We start from the raw sequence: 23,659 nt of genomic DNA on the forward strand, positions 1-23,659 counted from the left end.
GTAGAAGAGCAATGGACTCTTTACTTCAGTTTAATGGAGCATTTAAAATAACCCCAATGAACAACTGTGGACCCAAGGCGGATCTCACATCCTTTGAACGATGTCTTAGCCATTCTTAATGTCTTAGAATAACGCCTTAGCCCAGATCCCCATACAGGGTTTTACTGTTCCGAGCCCTTAAGGGCGAAGGATTTGCTTACAAATAGCTTTGAAAAAGAAACAACAGAAGAAACAGATCTGCCGGAAAGTTTAAGGGTGATATTTGAAAATGAAGAATTAATTCCAAATCAAATCCTTTGAGTGGATTACCTTTTCCCTCTGGTTAAACAGACAAGTATATTAATCTAATGATCAGTTAACTCGTTCATATATATACATATATATGTACAATACCCGAGTTACAACATGAAGCTGGTGCCCATTGCGGTGCAGTGTTGCTTTAATCACAACCTGCCACACAATAAAACGCTCTGTAATTAACGTCTATGTACCAAAATCAATCCGCATCCTCGTAGAGATGTCGGTTTGTCTTTTTACGAATTGTTACGAAAAAGATTCCCGCCGCAATATTAAACAGAGGAATCTTTTTTTTAAAAAAAATAAACAACGAATAACCGACATATTGTCGAGGCGTGGCATTGTCTGAGCTTTTACAGCTTTTGATATTGAAGGAGAGGTTGTTTTGTCTTCAGCTGTGAGACAATTGACAAAATGCCAATGGAAAATGACGGGGAATTCAGTGGGGGTAACGGCGAGCCGGGATTGTTTGAAGCTCTGGCGATGAGACGTCCTCGCTTTAAGGAGGGAGATAAATAAAACATGATCCTGCCTCGGGCTCAATGACATCAGGGTTCTCTCCGGTTGATTTTTCTTATTTCTTTCCTGGGAGATTTTCAGTCCGGGGTTTTGCAGGGCTGTGCTGAGGGTAGATTGGATGCAGTTTCTTTTTGGAGGGTCCTTTGTTTAGCCTCTGAACAAAAGGCAGAGGGGCAGCTGAGTGCTTTGGGAGGTATTTTGGAGGGAGGTGTGAAATCTCAGGGTACCAGGCGAAGGGGGAGGAAGGCAGCAGATCCAGTTGCTGGGAAATGGTGGAGAATCTGTGAGTGGAGGCTTTTTCAGCTGCTGAGGTGAGGCCAGGAAGGGCTGCCTGGCTGTTGACAGAGGAGATGCCCAGTCTGCAAATGTGCCCAACCTATTGATGCAAAAGGCTCCACCTGTGCCAGGCACTGTTTGTAAAGGGGGCAATCTGTGTGAAGCGATGCCACACTGCAGGGGTGGATAGTGAGTGCTCTGCCCTCCCTCTCTCTCCTGCTCCACTTGCACCTTCCTCCTTCTTGCTGCTTTCTGCTGGGATGCTGTGAAGGAGATGGCAGCCGGGCGGCTCCTGCTCTACGCCGGCCTCTCCATGGCCCTGTGCGCCCTGGCCATGCTGGCCGTGGCCATCTGCTCCGACCACTGGTACCAGACGGACGCCAGGAGGCACCGGGAGCGCTGCAGGAACTACGCCAGCCGCACCAACCACCCGGGCTTCATCTACACCTCCAACAACCTGCCCCTTCGTGCCAGCCGCGACCAGCTGGACCGCTGGGAGGAGAAGCTGCTGGTGGCCAGGAACCGGCGCCAGCTCTTCGCCATGAGCGCGGCGGATGAGTGCAGCAGGATGTATAACTCCACCAACACCGGGCTCTGGAGGAGGTGCCACCGGCTGGGCTTTGACCAAGACACCGCCGAGCTGATCGCCAAAGGTAAGGCGGTGTGTGTGTGTGTGTGTGTGTTGGGGGCTTATATGATAGATATAGTAGGAGACCATTCAGCCCATCGAGTCTGCTAATCTGCAGGGCTAACTCCCATTTACCTAACTTGGTTCCCTAATTCTGAATACTCTCCCCAATCCATAACATCCTAACCTTATTAACTTCCAGAACCTCGAATACACGTCCCTAAACCACCCCTCCCTAATACTTAATACCCCTCCCTAATACTTAATACCCTTCCTTAATACTTAATACCTCTCCCTAATACTTAATACCGTTTCACAATCCTGAATGCCGCCCAAAGCCCTCTATACCTCCAAAACTTTAATATCTTTCCCTAATCCCTAATACCCTCCCAACACTTAATACCCCTTCCTAACCCTTAACATCCTTCACTACCTCAAAATATCCTTCCCTAACTCTTAATAACCACCCTGGGGCGGCATGGTGGCACAGTGGTCAGCACTGCTGCCTCACAACACCAGGGACCCGGGTTTGATTCCCGACTTGAATCATTGTCTGTTTTGGAGTTTGCATCTTCTCCCTGTGTCTGCGTGGGTTTCCTCCAGATGCTTCGGTTTCCTCCCACAGTCCAGAGATGTGCATGATAGATTGATTGGCCATGCTAAATTGTCCCTTACTGTTAGGAGGACTAGCTAGGGTAAATGCATGGGGCTATAGGGTTAGGGTCTGGGTGGGACTGTGGTTGCAGCAGGCTTGGTGGGCCGAAAGGCATCCTTCTGCACTGTGAGATTCTATAATTCTGTCATAATCCTTTATACCCTCCCAGTAACCTGAATACCCTCCTTAACCCATAATAACCTCGCCTAATCCTTAATACCCTTCCACAACCCTTAATACCCCTTCCTAACCCTTAAAACCCCCAACGCTAAGAGTCTTCCTTAACTCTGAATATAATCTATCAAGCCCAGCGTTGACACTTCCGATGAGTTCCCACTCTCAGCAGTTTTCAGGAAGAGAGAGTTTCTGATTCCACTACTCTTTGTGTGACAAAGGCTTCCCAAGATCAACTCCATTTGTGAATCTGCCCCCTCTGTCCCAGAATCACCTCCACCCCCACCACTTCCCAAGGAAGTAATTTTTCTCTATCAATCTACTTCACTTAGATCACTCCTCAATCTCAAGCCTGCCCTGTGCAACCTGTTCCCACAATTTAATCCTTTCAACCCAAGTTTGTTCTGATTATAAATTGTATTTGGCTGACAGTTTAAGCTTGAACTGCTGGAGGTAGAGCACAGAACATCTAAATGTGTAATGGCTGAGGAGAGGTGATTAAATGGTGTACAATTCATTGGGGCTGAGAGAGGGAGGAGGGCATCAGATATTTTGTGACAGATTGGAAACACTTTTTTTGGGAAGAGGCGCAAATAAAGCACAGGTTTCCTAATAGTTCCCTGGATCCTAGCTGTAGAGCAGCCAAGAATTAGTAGGCTGGAATGCTTTCTTGAATTGTTTGATTCACTTCCTTCACAACCTACCCTGTACCAGCCCCCAGTCTCTCCTCCAGTGCCTGACGTTACTCACTCCTGCTGGGCTCTTGCTTGCTCTCTGTTGGGAGGCTGTTTTTCCAGGAGGATGCACAGTTAGAATCTGGTTCCAAGCTCATCTGCATAGTGGGTGACTAGGGGGATGGGGGTGGGGGGGGGGCGGTGGGTGCAGAGGTGCGTCGGTGCAGAGGTGCGTCATCAGGAGCAAGAAGCTTTGTGCCCTCATTCTCTCCTCTCCCCAGCTTCAGTGCTGCCTTAGTTGAGATGCATTAACCCAGCAATATGAGGAACCAACTGTGTACTCCGAGGGGAGCAGGTGGCCAAAAGGTTTATCAGTACATGGACGAGATTGGAGCTTATCTGGCCTGTAAACCTCATGGATAAATGCAATAGACCAAAAAATTAGCACGTCAGCTCAAATTTCGCAAAACAGTAAATCATGATTCCGTGACTGTTAAGAGATGATGGAAAGTGCTCTTTAAATCAGTTAGCCCTTATACAACCAATCAACATGTGGAGATCTTTGGAATGTCTGCATTATTCCCTTCTTTTTGAACAACAAGATTTAATTGTGGAAGAAAACAAAACTCTAGCATCTGGGTCCTCTGGATTAAAGTTGTCTCCTTTAGATTTGCCAGTTGTCCAAAATGGGACTATGGGCCAGGGAATGGAGGTGCCAAGAACAGCTGGCAAGTTCTTAATAACACTGAGAAATTAAAACTAACACCAAGAAGTACATCCAAGGATTAAAGGGGTGGGAGAGGAGGCTGATGCTGATGAGGTGACATCAAGCATGGCTCTGAATTGCCAGGAGGGACATGAGCAGATTCATGGCTTTGAATTATAGCAGATTGTGTTGGTGGAGGAGACAGTGTGATCAGCAGTAAAGTATGATATAATTCACAGCTTCCAAATGGCGAGAGGAATTCCATGCTGTGTATGATTTTTTTAGGACTGTTCCACGATGAGCCAGTTATTGGTGGGTGTCTGTGTTTCTGCAAAACTGTAACTGAGAGTGTTACCAACTGCTTTACACTTACGTGGGTGGAAACTGTGTCTTCAGTATTTGAAGACCTTCAAGGATGAGACAATTAAATCAACAGCAAACACTGCAGGGCTACAGAGCAGTGCTGGTAACACAATGAGAACAGTGTATATGGAATAGGAGGACACAATCACAACATCCTAACTCCAAAGGTTAGATGCAGCAATAATAGTAAATTCAACAGGATTACGAGACACAGTTAGGAACAACCAATAATGTTGGATGAGCTTCAGTTTTGATATTGGATGAGCAATGAGAGTGAGACTGGATTATTGGTGACTGAGATATGGGAATAGCAGTGTCAGTGATATTGGACTAGCAGTGTCAGTGATACTGGATTAGCAGTGTCAGTGATATTGGATTAGCAGTGTCAGTGATATTGGATTAGCAGTGTCAGTGATACTGGATTAGCAGCATCAGTGATACTGGATTAGCAGTGTCAGTGATATTGGAGTGCAGCATCAGTGATATTGGATTAGCAGCGTCAGTGATACTGGATTAGCAGCGTCAGTGATACTGGATTAGCAGCATCAGTGATACTGGATTAGCAGCATCAGTGATATTGGATTAGCAGCATCAGTGATATTGGATTAGCAGCGTCAGTGATATTGGATTAGCAGCGTCAGTGATATTGGATTATCAGCATCAGTGATATTGGATTAGCAGAGTCAGTGATATTGGATTGCAGTGTCAGTGATATTGGAGTGCAGCGTCAGTGATATTGGATTAGCAGCATCAGTGATACTGGATTAGCAACATCAGTGATATTGGATTAGCAGCGTCAGTGATATTGGATTAGCAGCGTCAGTGATATTGGATTAGCAGCGTCAGTGATACTGGATTAGCAGCGTCAGTGATGTTGGAATAGCAGCGTCAGTGATACTGGATTAGCAGCGTCAGTGATATTGGATTAGCAGTGTCAGTGATATTGGATTGCAGCGTCAGTGATACTGGATTAGCAGCGTCAGTGATACTGGATTAGCAGTGTCAGTGATATTGGATTAGCGGTGTCAGTGATATTGGATTAGCAGTGTCAGTGACACTGGATTAGCAGCGTCAGTGACACTGGAATAGCAGCGTCAGTGATACTGGATTAGCAGCGTCAGTGATATTGGATTAGCAGCGTCAATGATACTGGATTAGCAGTGTCAGTGATACTGATTAGCAGCGTCAGTGATACTGGATTAGCAGATTCAGTGATACTGGATTAGCATTGTCAGTGATATTGGATTGCAGCGTCAGTGATATTGGAATAACAGCGTCAGTGATATTGGATTAGCAGTGTCAGTGATACTGATTAGCAGCGTCAGTGATACTGGATTAGCAGTGTCAGTGATATTGGATTAGCAGCATCAGTGATACTGGATTAGCAGCGCCAGTGATATTGGATTAGCAGTGTCAGTGATACTGGATTAGCAGTGTCAGTGATATTGGATTAGCAGCATCAGTGATACTGGATTAGCAGCGCCAGTGATATTGGATTAGCAGTGTCAGTGATACTGGATTAGCAGCGTCAGTGATATTAGATTAGCAGCATCAGTGATACTGGATTAACAGCGTCAGTGATACTGGATTAGCAGCGACAGTGATATTGGATTAGTAGTGTCAGTGACACTGATTAGCAGCGCAGTGATACTGGATTAGCAGCGTCAGTGGTACTGGATTAGCAGTATCAGTGATACTGGATTAGCAGCGTCAGTGATACTGGATTAACAGCGTCAGTGATACTGGATTAGCAGCGACAGTGATATTGGATTAGCAGTGTCAGTGATACTGATTAGCAGCGTCAGTGATACTGGATTAGCAGCGTCAGTGATACTGGATTAGCAGTGTCAGTGATATTGGATTAGCAGCGTCAGTGATATTGGATTAGCAGTGCCAGTGATACTGCATTAACAGCGTCAGTGATACTGGATGAACAGCGTCAGTAATACTGGATTAACACCGTCAGTGATATTGGAATCGCAGCGCCAGTGATACTGGATTAGTAGTGTCAGTGATACTGGATTAACAGCGTCAGTGATACTGGATTAACACCGTCAGCGATATTGGATTAGCAGTGCCAGTGATACTGGATTAACAGCGTTGGTGATACTGGATTAGCAGTGTCAGTGATACTAGATTAGCAGCGCCAGTGATACTGGATTAACAGCGTCAGTGATATTGGATTAGAAGTGTCAGTGATATTGGATTAGCAGTGTCAGTGATATTGGATTAGCAGTGTCAGTGATACTGGATTAGCAGCGCCAGTGATACTGGATTAACAGCGCCAGTGATACTGGATTAGCAGCGTCAGTGATATTGGATTAACAGCGCCAGTGATACTGGATTAGCAGCGTCAGTGATATTGGATTGCAGCGTCAGTGATATTGGATTGCAGCGTCAGTGATATTGGATTAGCAGTGTCAGTGATACTGGATTAGCAGCGTCAATGGTACTGGATTAGCAGTGTCAGTGATATTGGATTAGCAGTGTCAGTGATACTGGATTAGCGGTGTCAGTGATATTGGATTAGCAGCATCAGTGATACTGGATTAGCAGCGTCAGTGATATTGGATTAGCAGTGTCAGTGATATTGGATTAGCAGCGTCAGTGATATTGGATTAGCAGCGTCAGTGATATTGGATTAGCAGCGTCGGTGATATTGGATTAGCAGCTTCAGTGATACTGGATTAGCAGTGCCAGTGACACTGGATGAACAGCGTCAGTGATACTGGATGAACCGCGTCAGTGATACTGGATTAACACCGTCAGTGATATTGGATTAGCAGTGCCAGTGATACTGGATTAGCAGTGTCAGTGATACTGGATTAACAGCGTCAGTGATACTGGATTAACACCGTCAGCGATATTGGATTAGCAGTGCCAGTGATACTGGATTAACAGCGTCAGTGATACTGGATTAGCAGCGTCAATGATACTGGATTAGCAGCGTCAGTGATATTGGATTAGCAGTGTCAGTGATACTGGATTAGCAGCGTCAATGATACTGGATTAGCAGTGTCAGTGATATTGGATTAGCAGTGTCAGTGATATTGGATTAGCAGCGTCAGTGATACTGGATTAGCAGTGTCAGTGATATTGGATTAGCAGCGCCAGAGATATTGGATTAGTGGTGTCAGTGATATTGGATTAGCGCTGTCAGTGATACTGGAAGAGCAGCATCAGTGATACTGGATTAGCAGCATCAGTGGCACTGGATTAGTAGTGTCAGTGATATTGGATTAGCAGTGTCACTGATACTGGGTTAACAGCGTCAGTAATATTGGATTAACAACGTTGGTGGGATTGGATTAGCAGTGTTGGTGGTATTGGATTAGCAGTGTCAGTGATACTGGATTAGCAGTGTCAGTGATATTGGATTAGCAGTGTCAGTGATACTGGATTAGCAGTGTCAGTGATACTGGATTAGCAGTGTCAGTGATACTGGATTAGCAGTGTCAGTGATATTGGATTTGCAGTGTCAGTGATATTGGATTAGCAGTGTCAGTGATACTGGATGAGCAGTGTCAGTGATACTGGATTAGCAGTGTCAGTGATACTGGATTAGCAGTGTCAGTGATATTGGATTTGCAGTGTCAGTGATATTGGATTTGCAGTGTCAGTGATATTGGATTAGCAGTGTCAGTGATATTGGATTAGCAGTGTCAGTGATACTGGCTTAGCAGTGTCAGTGATATTGGATTAGCGGTGTCAGTGATATTGGATTAGTGGTGTCAGTGATACTGGATTAGCAGTGTCAGTAATACTGGATTAGCAGTGTCAGTAATACTGGATTAGCAGTGTCAGTGATATTGGATTAGCAGTGTCAGTGATATTGGATTAGCAGTGTCAGTGATATTGGATTAGTAGTTTCAGTGATATTGGATTAGTAGCGTCAGTGATATTGGATTAGCAGTGTCAGTGATACTGGATTAGCAGCGTCAGTGATATTGGATTAGCAGTGTCAGTGATATTGGATTAGTAGTGTCAGTGATACTGGATTAGCAGTGTCAGTGACACTGGATTAGTAGTGTCAGTAATACTGGATTAGCAGTGTCAGTGATATTGGATTAGCAGTGTCAGTGACATAGTATTAGCAGCATCAGAGATACTGGATTAGCAGTGTCAGTGATATTGGATTAGCAGCGTCAGTGATACTGGATTAGCAGTGTCAGTGATACTGGATTAGCAGTGTCAGTGATATTGGATTAGCAGTGTCAGTGATACTGGATTCGTGCTGTCAGTGATATTGGATTAGCATTGTCAGTGATATTGGATTAGCAGTGTCAGTGATACTGGATTCGTGCTGTCAGTGATATTGGATTAGCAGTGTCAGTGATACTGGATTAGCGCTATCAGTGATACTGGATTAGCAGTGTCAGTGATACTGGATTTGCAGTGTCAGTGATATTGGATTAGCAGTGTCAGTGATATTGGATTAGCAGTGTCAGTGATATTGGATTAGCAGTGTCAGAGATACTGGATTAGCAGTGTCAGTGATATTGGATTAGCAGTGTCAGCGATACTGGATTAGTGCTGTCAGTGATATTGGATTAGCAGTGTCAGTGATACTGGATTAATAGTGTCAGTGATATTGGATTAGCTGCATCAGTGGTACTGGATTAGCAGCGTCAGTGATATTGGATTAGCAGTGTCAGTGATATTGGATTAGGTGTTTCAGTGATACTGGATTAGCAGTGTAAGTGAGACTGAATTAGCAGCGTCAGTGAAATTGAAGCTGCAATGTCAGTGATATTGGATTAGCAGCGTCAGTGACACTGGATTAGCCACGTCAGTGACACTGGATTAGCCACGTCAGTGACACTGGATTAGCCACGTCAGTGATACTGGATTAGCCACGTCAGTGATACTGGATTAGCCACGTCAGTGATACTGGATTAGCAGCATCAGTGATTATGAATTAGCAGAGTAACTGATACTGGAGTAACATCGTTATTGATACTGGATTAACATCGTCATTGATACTGGATTAGCAGTGGCAGTGATACTGGATTTGCTGCGTCAGTGATACTGGATTCACAGCAGCAGTGATATTGGAGTAGCAATGTAAATAAGATTGGATTAGTAGTGTCAGTGATACTGTATTAGCAGCATCAGTGATACTGTATTAACAGTGTCTGTGATATTGGATTTGCATTGTCAGTGATACTGAATTTGTAGCATTAGTGATCTTGGTTGACAGCGTCAGTGATATTGGTTGACAGCATCAGTGATGTTGGTTGGCAGTGTCAGTGATACTAGATTAACAGCTTCAGTTATATTGGATTAGCAGTGTCGGTGATATTGGATTAGCAGTGTCACAGCATTCGCTGTGTGAATGATGTTGGAGTAGCAGCTTCAGTGATTTTGGATGTAGTATTCCCTCCCTGCTGCTATGGGAACCGTAGCACACATGCTGATGTCCATTGATTTTGGGTGGGAAATTCCGGCGCTGGATTGAGTGTGGCTGGAAAGTCCCACCCACTGAATTAGCAGTGCGAGTGATACTGGATCAGCCGTGTGAGTGATATGTTTTGGAAAGATACTGGATTGAGGAAACTGCAGTGACTAATGCTGCTTTAGGCACACCCATTATCATTTGCCTGCTAGTGCTAGTCATTGACTGCTGACTTCTAGCAGCATTGGTTACACAAGACTGACACATTTGCTTTCTGATATTAAGCCAGTAAGCAGCTAGAGATATTAGAGAGCTTCTGTTGGTTAGTTACGGTGAACTGGTAGCCATAGTTAGTGATTTTATGTTGCTAGCTCTCGCGAAAGACTTCACCAGAATACTGCCCTTTTGGACTATTATCAGTCGTTGAAAATGTTGGAAACCTTGCTGTTTGTGTTTGTCTGTTAGCTCTCGACAGCAGTATTGATTGATAGTACTTGTTTTGACATTTGGAAGATAATTGCAGTCCTACTTACTGTTATTCAAATGCATACAGATGGAGGCAGTACCAATGGTGGATTAACAAACTGATTACTCCAACTGAATACTGCTAGTTGAGGAAAGTAGGCTGGTTATGCCAGTTTTTCAGTAACGTCAACAACCATTGCTATCAAGTTAGATTGGCAGTACCAAGGGACGATGCAGGACATGGGAACACTGTTGAATGACATTGGACTGTGAGTAACCATTAATGATATGAAAATTCTAGTAGTAGTTTGCCATGTTAGACTGCCACTACTGATAAGTGATGTTAGACTGTTGTATTGGTAAATTTGTGCTTTCGGTGAGCAGACAATGAACTTATGTACAGGTACAGTGAAAAATATCCCCAATAGATTATCCAAATAGCTGATTGGAATATCCCATTTAGTTCAATTTACTATATACATTGAGGATACATTTTGAATTTTCAGAGATGATGGTCAGAGAGATGTGGGCACATGATAAAGAAATACCTTATTGAGTCCAAATCATTGATTTGTGTCATTGGATAAGTATTTCCACTCAATTGAAGTAGGAATTGAACATTTCAAACATATATTTTTAAGTGCAAAGACAGTATTTCATCTGATGCAGATTATTCACATAACCAAGGTTAGAATATTATCTAATTGGGATAACTGTGTCGAGATTAACTGGATGATGCACGGTGAGTACTCAAAAACTACGCCTTTATTTCTTGTGCACAAGGAGAACAACATAGTAACACAATGGGTCCCACTACGATGTTCTGACCAGATTCTGTAAACACAGTAAACACATCCACATCATCAGATTCTGTAAAACAGTTTCAATGATAGCATTTTGCAGCCAATATAAACCAGTTAAAACACCAATAGCAGTACAGTTTGGTGTGTACTTCAAACCAATACAATTCAGCATGTTTTCAATCCTTAGTTTGCATATTTATTACAATACATGCAGATATACTGAGTCCTTGCCATTTTATCACACAATGTTCAGTAAACATCCTTATCCTCCCAGAAGTGGATCTCAATACTTACTTATGCTTGATCAAGCAGACCCACTCCAACTCCCACATTCCTGTTTTGTCCTTTAAGGACAATCCGACGGGCCCTCCACGAACTCTATGTGCATTAGTTTTCAGACTTCTTCCTTGGCTGATTCATCGGCTGGGAGGAGAAGGAAGAGATGGGGAGCTCGGTTGTAGGTAGAACCGTGAGGGCAGCAAATAGAGCGGATGTAGCAAAGGAAAAGTTGGATAACAACATACAGGACAGTGAGCCCGGCAAAGCCCACAACAAAGTATTTGAGAAGAGTCTTGAAAAAGCCTCCAAACCACCCCCCAATGTTAGGGAGCTAACCCCACCAGTCAACAGGCTTTTCCTGAGCAACTGAGTGCAGGAGACGCACCTGTTCCTGAATAATATGCACATCGGTCTCATCCTATGATCCTCATTGATGTAGAAACAGCGTGTCTCATTACAGCCACACAGACTTGCCTTGCGCTGCTAATAAGAAATCAAGGGCCGAGCGGTTCTATAGCACCACCTTAGGAAGGGACCGAATTTCCAACTGCAGACCCTGAATGGTGTCCACAGTACTATTCTCAATTAAGTTCAAGATAGCAGAAATATTAAGAATGGCCTTTTCTAATTCTGAGATGCCCAACTTGGGAGGAGGGCCTGGACAAATTGGTGGAAACCAGTGTTAAGGGTGACTAACGAGTTCTGGGCAACTGTTTGTGATGCCCCATAGATCCTACGTGGTTGTAGAGGGAGTGGATCATTAGGCCTTTGACCCCAAAAGCCTCAGGAACAATATGGCCTACGATGCAGGTGCTGGCCCAAACAACAGAGAGGGTTTTGTATACCCTGCTCCCACAAAGTCAAAATGAACCACTGCAAATGAGGGTTGGGTACCAGTATGTGGAGTTTTGGCAAAAGGTAAGTCACTGCTGAACAAGGGTAGAATTCCTCTGGGCGTAACAACGGATATGGCAAGTCCTGTTGAAACTTAAAGCCAGTAAGAAGTCTCACAACACCAGGTTAAAGTCCAACAGGTTTATTTGGTAGTAAACGCCACAAGCTTTTGGAAGGCTGTTCTTTCATCGGGTGAGTGGAGAGTTCTGTTCAGAAACAGGGCATATAAAGGCACACACAGTTTACAGAATACTGATTACAATGTGGGTCTTTACAGCTATTCAAGTCTTAAAGGTACCGACAATGTGAGTGGAGATAGCATTAAGCATAGGTTAAAGAGATGTGTGTTGTCTCCAGACAGAACAGTAAGTGAAATGTTGCAAGTTCAGGCAAGTCCTGGGGGTTACAGATAGTGTGACATGAACCCAAGATCCCGGTTGAGGCTGTCCTCATGTGTGCGGAACTTGGCTATCAGTTTCTGCTCAGCGACTCTGCGCTGTCGTGTGTCGTGAAGGCCGCCTTGAAGAATGTTTACCCGAAGGTCAGAGGCCGAATGCCTGTGACTGCTGAAGTGTTTGCCAACAGGAACAGTCTTGCCTGGTGATTGTCGAACGGTGTTCATTCATCCGTTGTTGTAGCACCTTTAAGACTTGAATAGCAGATTAGCTGTAAAGACTCACATTCTAATCAGTATTCTGTAAACTGTGTATGCCTTTATATGCCCTGTTTGTGATCAGAACTCCCCACTCACCTAACAAAGGAACAGCGTTCCAAAAGCTAGTGGTGTTTACTAACAAGTAACTCCTGTTGGACTTTAATCTGGTGTTGTGAGACTTCTTACTGTGTTAACCCCAGTCCAACACTGGCATTGCTACATCATGGCTGCCATCGAAGCTTAAAGCACAGCACGGGAAACAGGCCCTTCGGTCCAATGAAGCCTACAGGGTCAACAGGGCACCTGGACTAATTCTTATAATTACAAGGCCCTGTTCTTTTAGTATAATAGCCATTGGAAATCTATTGGAGGCAGAGTCATTAGGGCTGAGGTTGTAAGATCGCTGGCAATCACACCTACTCTGATTGGAGTACGTGAGGTTGACCTTGTGTGCAGGCTGCATGATGACTCATTACCCTTGCACTCCCAAAAGGATGTCATGGGACCAGACAGATTGTAGAAGCAGAATTGGGCAGGTAGTCATAATCAGCAAGATAGGCACAAAAACTCAATGGCAAATCGCCCACCTGAGTGCTACCACGGAAATAATTCCTTCTAACACACAGCTAATCTGGCCCCTTAATGGCCAGATTGTGGAAGCGGAATCAGGCAGGTAGTCATAATCAGCAAGGTAGGTACAAGGACTCAATGGCTAATCACTCACCCGAGTGCTACCACGGATATAATTCCTTCTAACGCACAGCCAAGCTGGCTCCTTAACAGCCACAGAGGTGGGCTGTTGCCTCCAAGTAGGTGCACGGTGGATGAGGACCCCCATGTCACCATCGGACTATGCAGAGTCTGAAGGGACAGCCAAAAAATGCATCTCCAATGAGGCGGAGGTGTTAGGGAAGTGAGTACAGATCCAACATTGGGTCTGGTTGCCCTGTGAGGTGACAGCCTGCATCCTTCGGATTGTGGAATTATTAGCCTGTGCCCCTCCAAGAGCCAGGTACAGAGTCCAGACCAAAGCCTGTATCCTGATGGTTCAATCAAGCTCCTTATTCAAGAGCTTCCCTCTGGGGTCAACATCCATTTAACGTGAGAGGCAGGAATCCACAAAGGTCGCCCTTTGATTTTTATGGCTATGTGGGTGGTCAGCAAAACCTGGTCAGGGCCATCCCAACAAGGTTCCAGACAGTGCTTCCTCTGGAAGGCCTTTACAAGAACTGAGTCTCCCGGCTGGTAATGTGGCATCCTTGAGTGGCAACTTTCTTCTGTGCCTCATGACCTGGGAGTGCAAACTTTTGAGAGAGTTAGTTAATTCTCTGCACTAGTCCAACATTCCTTCATTCAGGGAGTGGATATCCATCTGTTTAGTGGTAAGGGGTGGGGAGGCAGGTAAGCGCGCATGGGACATCCCATTACTATCTCATGAGTTGACAGAGGTAGCACGATTGGGATGAGAGCGCGTGGTCATGAGGGCCAGAGATAGAGCCTTGGGCCATTTCAATCGTGTTTCTCCACACAACTTAGCTAGCTTATTCTTTAGTATTCTGTTCTGCCTTTCTACTGCACCTGTGGACTGGGAATGGTAAGGGCAGAAAAGGTGATGTTTACAATGTAATGCCTTCAATAATTCCTGGATTATTTTCCCCATAAAATGGGGGCCATTGTCACTAGACAGGACCTTAGGGATCCCAAACCTAGGCACATATTCATGTAATGATAACTTAGTTACAATGACAGAATCATCCCTTCTGGTTAGGTACGCTTCTACCTACCAAGAAAACAAACACATAGCTGTACCCTATACATTTTGTCATTTGTATAAAGTCCACTTATAAATGCACAAAAGGGCCCCACAGTTGTGGGCCTACCGCTGCAGCCACTGGCAGTGTCTTTCCAGGGTTATGGCACTGGCAGAGCAGGCATTGAGTGGTAACTTTTATAGAACATAGAACAGTACAGCCCAGTACAGGCCCTTTGGCCCTCGATGTTGTGCTGAGCTTTGTCCAAAACCAAGATCAAGCTATCCCATTTCCTATCATTCTGGTGTGCTCCATGTGCCTATCCAATAACCACCTGAAAATTCCTAATGTGTTCGACTCCACTATCACAGCAGGCAGTCCATTTCACACCCCAACCACTCTCTGAGTAAAGCATCTACCTCGGACATCCCTCCTATATCTCCCACAATGAACCTTATAGTTATGCCCCCTAGTAACAGCTACATCCACCCAAGGAAATAGTCTCTGCACGTCCACTTTATCTATCCCCCTCATCATCTTATAAACCTCTATTAAGTCGCCTCTCACCCTCCTCCGCTCTAAAGAGAAAAGCCCTAGCTCTCTCAACCTTTTCTTATAAGACCTACCCTCCAAACCAGGCAGTATCGTGGTAAATCTCCTCTGCACTCTCTCCAATGCTTCCACATTCTTCTTATAGTGAGGTGATCAGAACTGAACACAATATTCCAAATGTGGTCTCACCAAGGTCCTGTATAGTTGCAGCATAACCCCACAGCTCTTAAACTCAAACCCCCTGTTAATAACCGCTAACACACTATAGGTCTTCTTCATGGCTCTATCCTCTTGAGTGGCAACCTTCAGAGATCTGTGGATATGAACCCCAAGATCTCTCTATCCCTCCACATTCCTCCGAACCCTGCCAATGACCCTGTAATCCTCATTCAAATTTGTCCTACCAAAATGAATCACCTTGCACTTATCAGGGTTAAACTTCATCTGCCACATTTCATCCCAGCTCTGTATCCTATCAATGTCTTTTTGCAGCCTACAACAGTCCTCCACCTCATCCACTACTCCACCAAACTTGGTGTCATCAGCAAACTCACTGACCCACCTTCAGCCCCCCTCCTCCAAGTCATTGATAAAAATCACAAAAAGTAGAGGACCCAGCATTGATCCCTGTGGTACACACTGGTAACTGGTCTTCAGTCTAAAAATTTTCCATCTACCATCACCCTCTGTCTTCTATGAGATAGCCAGTTACTTATCCAATTGGCCAAATTTCCCTCTATCCCACACTTCTTTACTCTGTTCATGAGCCTACCATGGGGAACCTTATCAAACGTCTTACTAAAATCCATGTATACGACATCAACTGCTCTACCTTCATCCACACACTTAGTTACCTCCTCAAAGAATTCAATCAAATTTGTGAGGCAAGACTTACCCTTCACGAATCCGTGCTGGCTATCGCAGATTAAGCTGCATCTTTCCAAATGGTCATAAATCCTGTCCCTCAGGACCTTTTCTATTAACTTATTGACCACCAAAGTAAGACTAACCTGCTTATAATTACCAGCGTCATTCTTATTTCCTTCCTTGAACAGAGGAACAGCATTTGCCAATCTCCAGTCCTCTGGCACTATCCCCGTGGATAGTGAGGATGCAAAGATCAAAGCCAAAGGCTCTGCAATCTCATCCCTTGCCTCCCAAAGAATCCTAGGATATATCCCATCTGGCCCAGGGGACTTATCAACCCTCAGGTTTTTCAAAATTGCTAAAATATCTTCCCTCAGAACGCTACCTCCTCCATCCTAACAGCCTGTATCACACTCTCATCCTCAAAAACATGGCCCCTCTTCTTGGTAAGCACTGAAGAAAAGTATTCATTCATCACCTCTCCTATCTCTTCTGACTCCATGCACGAGTTCCCACTACTATCCTTGACCGGCCCCAACCTCACCCTGGTCATTCTTTTATTTCTCACATAAGAGTAAAAAGCCTTGGGGTTTTCCTTTATCCGATTCGCCAAGGACTTCTCATGCCCCCTCCTAGCTCTCCTAAGCCATTTTTTTAGCTCATTCCTGGCTACCTTGTAACCCTCAAGCGACCCGACTGAACCTTGTTTTCTCATCCTTACATACGCTTCCTTTTCCTCTTGACAAGACATTCAATCTCTTTTGTGAACCATGGTTCTCTCTCTCGGCCATTTCTTTCCTGCCTGACAGGGACGTACCTATCAAGGACATGATGGAAAATATAGGTGCGAACCATGCCTGCTGCGCCATCCTGATCGTCCCCCCCTTTGCTCATGGGTAAACTCATGTAACATGTGGGCAAGCGTGAAGCAGGAGCCACAGCACACCCATATGGGGAACACCAAAGGCTGTTGGAATACTGGGAGCATTGGGCCAGCAGCCATTGCAACTCTTTCCGAGTGGGGAGTTTCAGATTGTAAACGAATAACACCAGAGAGATCAGATAACTGGATATTGGTGGCAGCCTAATAACAAAGGGGAACTATTTGCCCGAATGGATCGGCTGCAGCTGCCAAGCGGCATGATCCGTCTTGTCATTATCTTGAAAAATAAAGTCACGACCATTGATCTGACTCGTACACTTAATCATGGTGAAATAAGACGGAAGTTGGGTAGCCGAAAGGAGATTAGCAATCAATTGTCTGTGTGTGACCGCGACCCCAGATAAGATAAGGAAGACTTGGAGTGTCCACAACTGCCCAAAGTCATGGGCAATACCAAAAGCTTAACGAGAGTCTGTGTGGACATTAACCTATTGGCTGGAGGCAATGACGCACGCATAAGTAAGGGCAAATAGTTCAGCAGCTTGAGCGGAACAAGGTGGTGGAAGTCTGGCAGATTTGACAACAAAGTGGAGGTCGCAAGCAGCATATCTGGTCTGGAGATTTCCATTCAGTGCTCGGATAGAAGAGCTGTGGTCGTGCAGATCTGGTCGAGGTAGGGCAGACAAGTTGCCGAATGCTTCATAATCATGAGGATCACCGTCGTCATCCATGGGCCGAGGTGTTACGGGATTAAAGGTCAAGACTGGGTCACCCAGGAGTGCAGTTTCATATCTGCAAACTCTTAGGAGCTGTCAAGTGTTGGTAGTGGAGTGATTTAAAAGCACAGCAACGGCGTGGGGGACATGGAGCGCAACTTGATGACCAGGCATCAGGCTCAGTGTGGATGTAACGGCCAAGTAAGCAGGCGCAATGGAGTGAAGGCGGGAGGGTAATCCTCACACAATGGGGTCAAGGCAGGTGCTATAGTAGGCTACAGGTCGCTGGACTCCTGTGTAGGATTGGGTGATGACAGCCTGGGAGAATCCATTCTGTTTGTGAACATAAAAGGTAAAAAGGCTTTTTGTAATCTGGTGGCCCTCACGCATGTGCAGAATCTCTTGCAACCATTCATGAGCAAGGATGGAAGACGAGTGAGGCCTCTGAACGTCATTTCGGAAATAAGTGGGATATTCAAAAGGGAAGTGGAAATTGAGCTGCACTGCTTTCTCATAAATGGCTAATGCTTCCTCTTTCTGTTCCAATCTCGACCGAGGGCTCAGCTGTTGGAGGCAGTAAACCATGAAGTCTAAGTCTTTGGCCTGGAATCCCCTCGTAACACAAAGGGTGACATGCAGGACCATATCGAGTGGGGGTTGGAAGAGCGGCTTAGCAGAGGGTGGTAGAGCAATAGAGATAGCAATGCCCTCAGGGCCAACACAAAGAGAGGAGATGATATGAACATAACACTTACCCAAGTGGAACACCTCTTGGTCAGAGCTTTCTGACAAATACTGAGCTGTACAGTGAAGGTGATTATGCCAGTCCTGAAAGACGCGTGAACAGTCATTCAAGGCCTCTTAAACCAGCTTGTCATCCAATAGATGGAGGAATAAACCCTTCAGGCGGGACGAGAGACCAACATCATCGAAGTTCCACCACCATACCTGGGGGTAAGCTGAGTCATCAGCTCACTGTAGTAAAGCACAAATTGTTGAGCAAGTGGATTCAGGGATCTCAAGGAGGACACCATGGGGAAAACAAATCAGTCTGCACCTGAGCTTGCAGAGTAAGTCACGCCCATGAGGTTAACAGGCACATTAGCCCAGAGGAGAAATTCATGCTGCCCAGTCCTTCCTGAGAGGGAAAATGGCACCTCACTCAACAAAGGGAATGACAGCGGTTGTCCTGAAACGCCAACAACACCACAAGTGTCAGGAGTTTCATCCGCACAAAAAGTAGAGTAAGTCGCACCAGTGTCTGTCAGAATATTCATCAAATGGCTGTTGACCAATGGTATAATAGGCTCTACAGCGGTAATGATGGGCAATAAACAAACATGGCATTCCTGTGATGACTTCAGCCAGGCTAATAAGGTTGGCTTGCTAGAGTATGAATTACCTAAGGAGTCTTCCTTATGAAAAGAGATGCCTAATGAGTCTTCCTTAAAAGAGATGCCTAATGAATCTTGCAATGTGTTTAAAGTTTATTAACTGAAAGAGATACCTAATGAGTCTTAATTGATGGTTAAATCAGGGAGCTTTATGCTCCCTATTTAAAGCAGGTACGTCAAACTCCCAGTCCACTTAGCAGGGAACAACTGGAAGTCGGCTATGTACAGATGTATGGTGTAAATAAAGTAACTTGGTGACAGAACTTTCCCCTCTGTGGAATTATTACAATCCCTATTGGGCCTGATGGGCCAAAGGGATTATTGTAACCTGGCCTGCCAACCGCCCTCTTCCGCGTCCCCCAGGCTCCGATTTACTGGCATACACCACTTGTTTCCCGGTTTGAGTTTCTGATACTGGAGTTGTTGCTCTCAACAACTGGAGAGCGCTAATGGTTTCAGACAAATTGTGCTTGCTCTCCCAGCCAACACAGGTCAATGTAAAAGAAATTTTTTAAGGTCAGGCTGCAACTGGTGTACAAGAGCATTAATAAGCTGGTATTCCAACATCTTGAGATATAGAAACATAGAAAAACAACAGCACAATACAGGGTCTTCAGCCCACAAAGTTGTGCTGAACATATCCCTACCTACCAGGCTTACCTATAGCCCTCTATCTTACTAAGTTCCATGTACTTATCCAAAAGTCTCTTAAAAGACCCTATCGAATCTGCCTCCACCACCACCACTGGCAGCCCATTCCACACTTCCGCCACCCTCCGAGTGAAAAACTTAGCCCTGACATCTCCTCTGTACCTACTCCACAGCATCTTAAATCTGTGTCCTCTTGTGGCAACCATTTCAGCCCTGGGAAAAAGCCTCTGACTATCCCCTCGATCAATACCTCTCAACATCTTATACACCTCTATCAGGTCACCCCTCATCCTTCGTCTCACCAAGGAGAAAAGGTCAAGCTCCCTCCACTTATCCTCATAAGGCATGCTCCCCAATCCAGGCAACATCCTTGTAAATCTCCTGTGCACCCTTTCTATGGCTTCCACATCCTTCCTGTAATGAGGCGACCAGAACATTTAGTAAGAAACCAAGTGAAAACATTCAATATAATAAATCTTCTAGACATAAACCAACAAACAAGAAAGTACAGCAGTAACTGAAATTTGGGATCAACAAAACTGAATGCAGACATTTTGATTTCAATCAGAAAGATCTCCAGCATAATGGTTATTCAACTGTCAAATAACCATCCCTCATCCTTTAACAGCCCAGTTCATTCAAAATAAGTGCATTTTAAAATCAGAAACTTGATGTGATTCAAATGCATGCAGTAAAAATCCAGTTGTATTTTTGAGAAATTACATCAGATGATCCAATGAAAAAACTCAAATGCTCCTGATGAGGTGGTTTGGAGAAAGGCTTTGTTATTGAGCTACCTCTCAGCTAAATGATTTTAAATAATCCAATTGCACATTCTCTTCACATCTCACCCCAGAAACGAGACAGACATTTGTCTAACAATCTTAACTGCTTGTATGTTTCACACCAAAGAAAGATCAAGGTGAAAATGTTAAGAAGAGATTCGGATCCACACAACCTGGGAATGATTTTTTTCATGACTACATTACTTCAACACAAAATTGAGGGGAGGGGCTTTTTTGCCTACTCAACTCCTTGCTGAGATTACAGCAATAGGAGACAGAGACCAACAAATCCACCCCCAAAGTTACTGATGAATACAGCGATCAATTTCCCCTTCCCCTCCTTTCCCCAATACTTTAGCTGCATTTGGATGAATTTTTGCATCATGTGCATCAAAACACATTTTCATCAGGTTTCTGAATGGTGCTGTGAATCTTATGCCAGTCAGTAGTAGATGGAAACAACTTGCGTAATGCATCAGCAAGCCGCTGTCAAGGTTGTTATAAGGCAGCAGAGGTAACATCCCCCATCAGGCCACTGTACCTGAGCACGGAGTGGAATAGTTTAGGTTAGAGGGTCATTAGATTGGTTCCACTGGTCGGCGCAACATCGAGGGCTGAAGGGCCTCTACTGCGCTGTAATGTTCTATGTTCTCTCCTGTGCACCCAAACCAGCATCCAGAACAACGTCAATCCGAACAATTTCAAGTTTCTGGATAAATTTCTCAACGTTTTCTTTGGGGTCAGGAGTGGACTCAACGACAGCCTATGTTCTGAGGGTGTACAGGGATGGTACACATTCACGGGCTCACCCTGGGGTCCAGGGAAGACATGGAGGGGCAGTTGTTGCAGTGATGCATGGGGCATCTGGGATCTGGTTCAGGATGAAATGGGGATTCTTGGGGAAGAAGCTGCTATAAATCTAAGGGGCTGGCAGCCACAGAAAGGGATTCACCACCAGCAGTACTGTCAGGGGCCGTGGCAGGTGAAGGTGGAAGGGCCCATGCATACGGTGAGGGAAGCGAGTATTCCAGATATGGGTCCACAGTGTAAATACATATATGCAATAGGTGTTCCCTTGTTGGGGTTTGGGGGGGATGGTGGTGTGATGAATTCTCCATAATTATGAAAGGTCAGATCTTACCTCGCCGGCCAGCATTCAGGGATTAACTCCCGACAAAACTCAACTCCCTTGAAGAAACTGGGACTTTAACCCAAAACTGTGCAATGCTCAGATGGGGCCCTTGAACCTCCCTTGTCAACGATGATGGCTTATCCCGATAATGCCACACAGGAGAACGTGCTCGTTCCCCCCGTCAAGTAGCTCGTTATTGCCAAATTCAGACAGCCGCGGTCTATGAGCCGTTGCTCAGCGAGGCACCATGCTTAATAGTATTTTGCAGCCAATACACACCAGTTAAAACATCAATAGTGTTACAGTTTGGTGTGCACTTTCAACCAGTACAATTCAGCTTCTTTTCAATCCTTATTGCATATTTATTGCTATACACGCAGATATACCGAGTCCTCACCGCTTTGACACACAATGTTCAGTAAACATCCTTATCCCCCCCTAACCACAAACTACACCCAGACGTGGGTTTCAGTACTTACTTCTGCTTGATCAAGCAGACTCACACCTTTCACCTGCTAACAGCTGACTCCAACTCCCACAACTTGCTCCAGGAAGAGCAAGGAAGAAAACCATAGGATCCCCACAGTGCAGAAAGAGGCCCATCAAGTCAGCAGCGAATCTCTGAAAGAACATTCCACCCAGGCCCTCCCTTCCTCCTGATCCCCATAACCCTGGGCATATGCCTGTTAATCCACCTAACCACAGTAAGAAGTCTCACAACACCAGGTTAAAGTCCAACCAGTTTATTTGATAGTAAACCCACAAGCTTTTGGGGTTTGCCCCTTTGTCAGGTGAGTGGGAGTTCTGCTCTCAAACGGAGTATATAAAGTCACACTCAGTTTATAGAATACTGATTAGAATGTGAGTCTTTACAGCTAACCTGCTATTCAAGTCTTAAAGATGCAGACAATGTGAGTGGCGATAGCATCAGGCACAGGCTAAAGAGATGTGTATTGTCTCAAGACAGGACAGTAAGTGAGATTTTACAAGCCCAGGCAAGTCATGGGGGTTACAGATTTGTGCGACATGAACCCAAGATCCCAGTTGAGGCCATTCTCATGTGTGGGGAACTTGGCTATCAGTTCCTGCTCAGCGACTCTGCGCTGTCGTCTGTTGTGAAGGCTGTCTTGGAGAACGCTTACCCGAAGATGAGAGGCTGAATGCCTGTGACCGCTGATGTGTTTGCCAACGGGAAGGGAACAGTCTTGCCTGGTGATTGTCGAGCGATGTTCATTCATCCGTTGTTGTAGCATCTGCATGTACCATGTCTCCCCAATGTACCATGCTTCGGGACATCCTTTCCTGCAGCGTATTAGGTAGACAACGTTGGCCGAGTTGCATGAGTATTTACCGTGTACCTGGTGGATGGTATTCTCACGTGATGATGGCATCCGTGTTGATAATCCGGCATGTCTTGCAGAGGTTGCTGTGGCAGGGTTGTGTGGTATTGTGTCACTGTTCTCCTGAAGGCTGGGTAGTTTACTGCAAACAGTGGTCTGTTTGAGGTTGTGTGGTTGTTTGAAGACAAGAAGTGGGAGTGTGGGGATGGCCCTGGTGAGATGTTCGTCTTCATCAATGACACGTTGAAGACTCCAGAGAAGATGTCATAGCGTCTCCGCTCCGGGAAAGCACTGGACGACGAAGGGTACTCTGTCCACCGTGTCCCGTGTTTGTCTTCTGAGGAGGTCGTGCAGTTTTTTGCTATGGCGCATCGGAACTGTCGATCGATGAGTCGAGCGCCATATCCCATCCTTATGAGGGCATCTTTCAGCGTCTGGAGGTGTCTGTCACGATCCTCCTCATCTGAGCAGATCCTGTGTGTACGCAGGGCTTGTGCATAGGGGATGGCTTCTTTAACATGTTTAGGGTGGAAGCTGGAGAAATAGAGCATTGTGAGGTTATCTGTGAGTTTGCGGTACAATGAGGTGCTGAGGTGACCGTCCTTGATGGAGATGCGTGTGTCCAAGAATGTAACTGATTCTGGAGAGTAGTCCATGGTGAGTCTGATAGTGGAATGGAACTTGTTGATGTCATCATGTAGTTGTTTCAGTGATTGTTCACCATGAGTCCAAAGGAAGAAAATATTGTTGATGTATTTAGTATGTAGCATCGGTTGAAGGTCCTGCGGGGTGAAGAAGTCTTGTT

The 23,659-nt window shown here is 45.2% G+C and overlaps 1 protein-coding gene across 1 annotated transcript in view; it reads left to right on the forward strand.

The window, feature by feature from the left end:
* The first annotated feature begins 897 nt into the window (after window positions 1-897).
* The window catches only part of tmem178bb (transmembrane protein 178Bb), a 323,270-nt gene continuing 300,508 nt past the window's right edge, over window positions 898-23,659 (forward strand). The window contains exon 1 of the mRNA XM_080191666.1: window positions 898-1,745. Within this exon, the coding sequence (XP_080047792.1) occupies window positions 1,367-1,745 (379 nt within the window). The 5' untranslated portion in view covers window positions 898-1,366. The remainder of the gene's footprint in view (window positions 1,746-23,659) is intronic.

The sequence above is a fragment of the Carcharhinus amblyrhynchos genome, chromosome 6, assembly GCF_965287045.1.
Source record: "Carcharhinus amblyrhynchos chromosome 6, sCarAmb.v2.hapA, whole genome shotgun sequence".
Classification (NCBI taxonomy): Eukaryota; Metazoa; Chordata; class Chondrichthyes; order Carcharhiniformes; family Carcharhinidae; genus Carcharhinus; species Carcharhinus amblyrhynchos.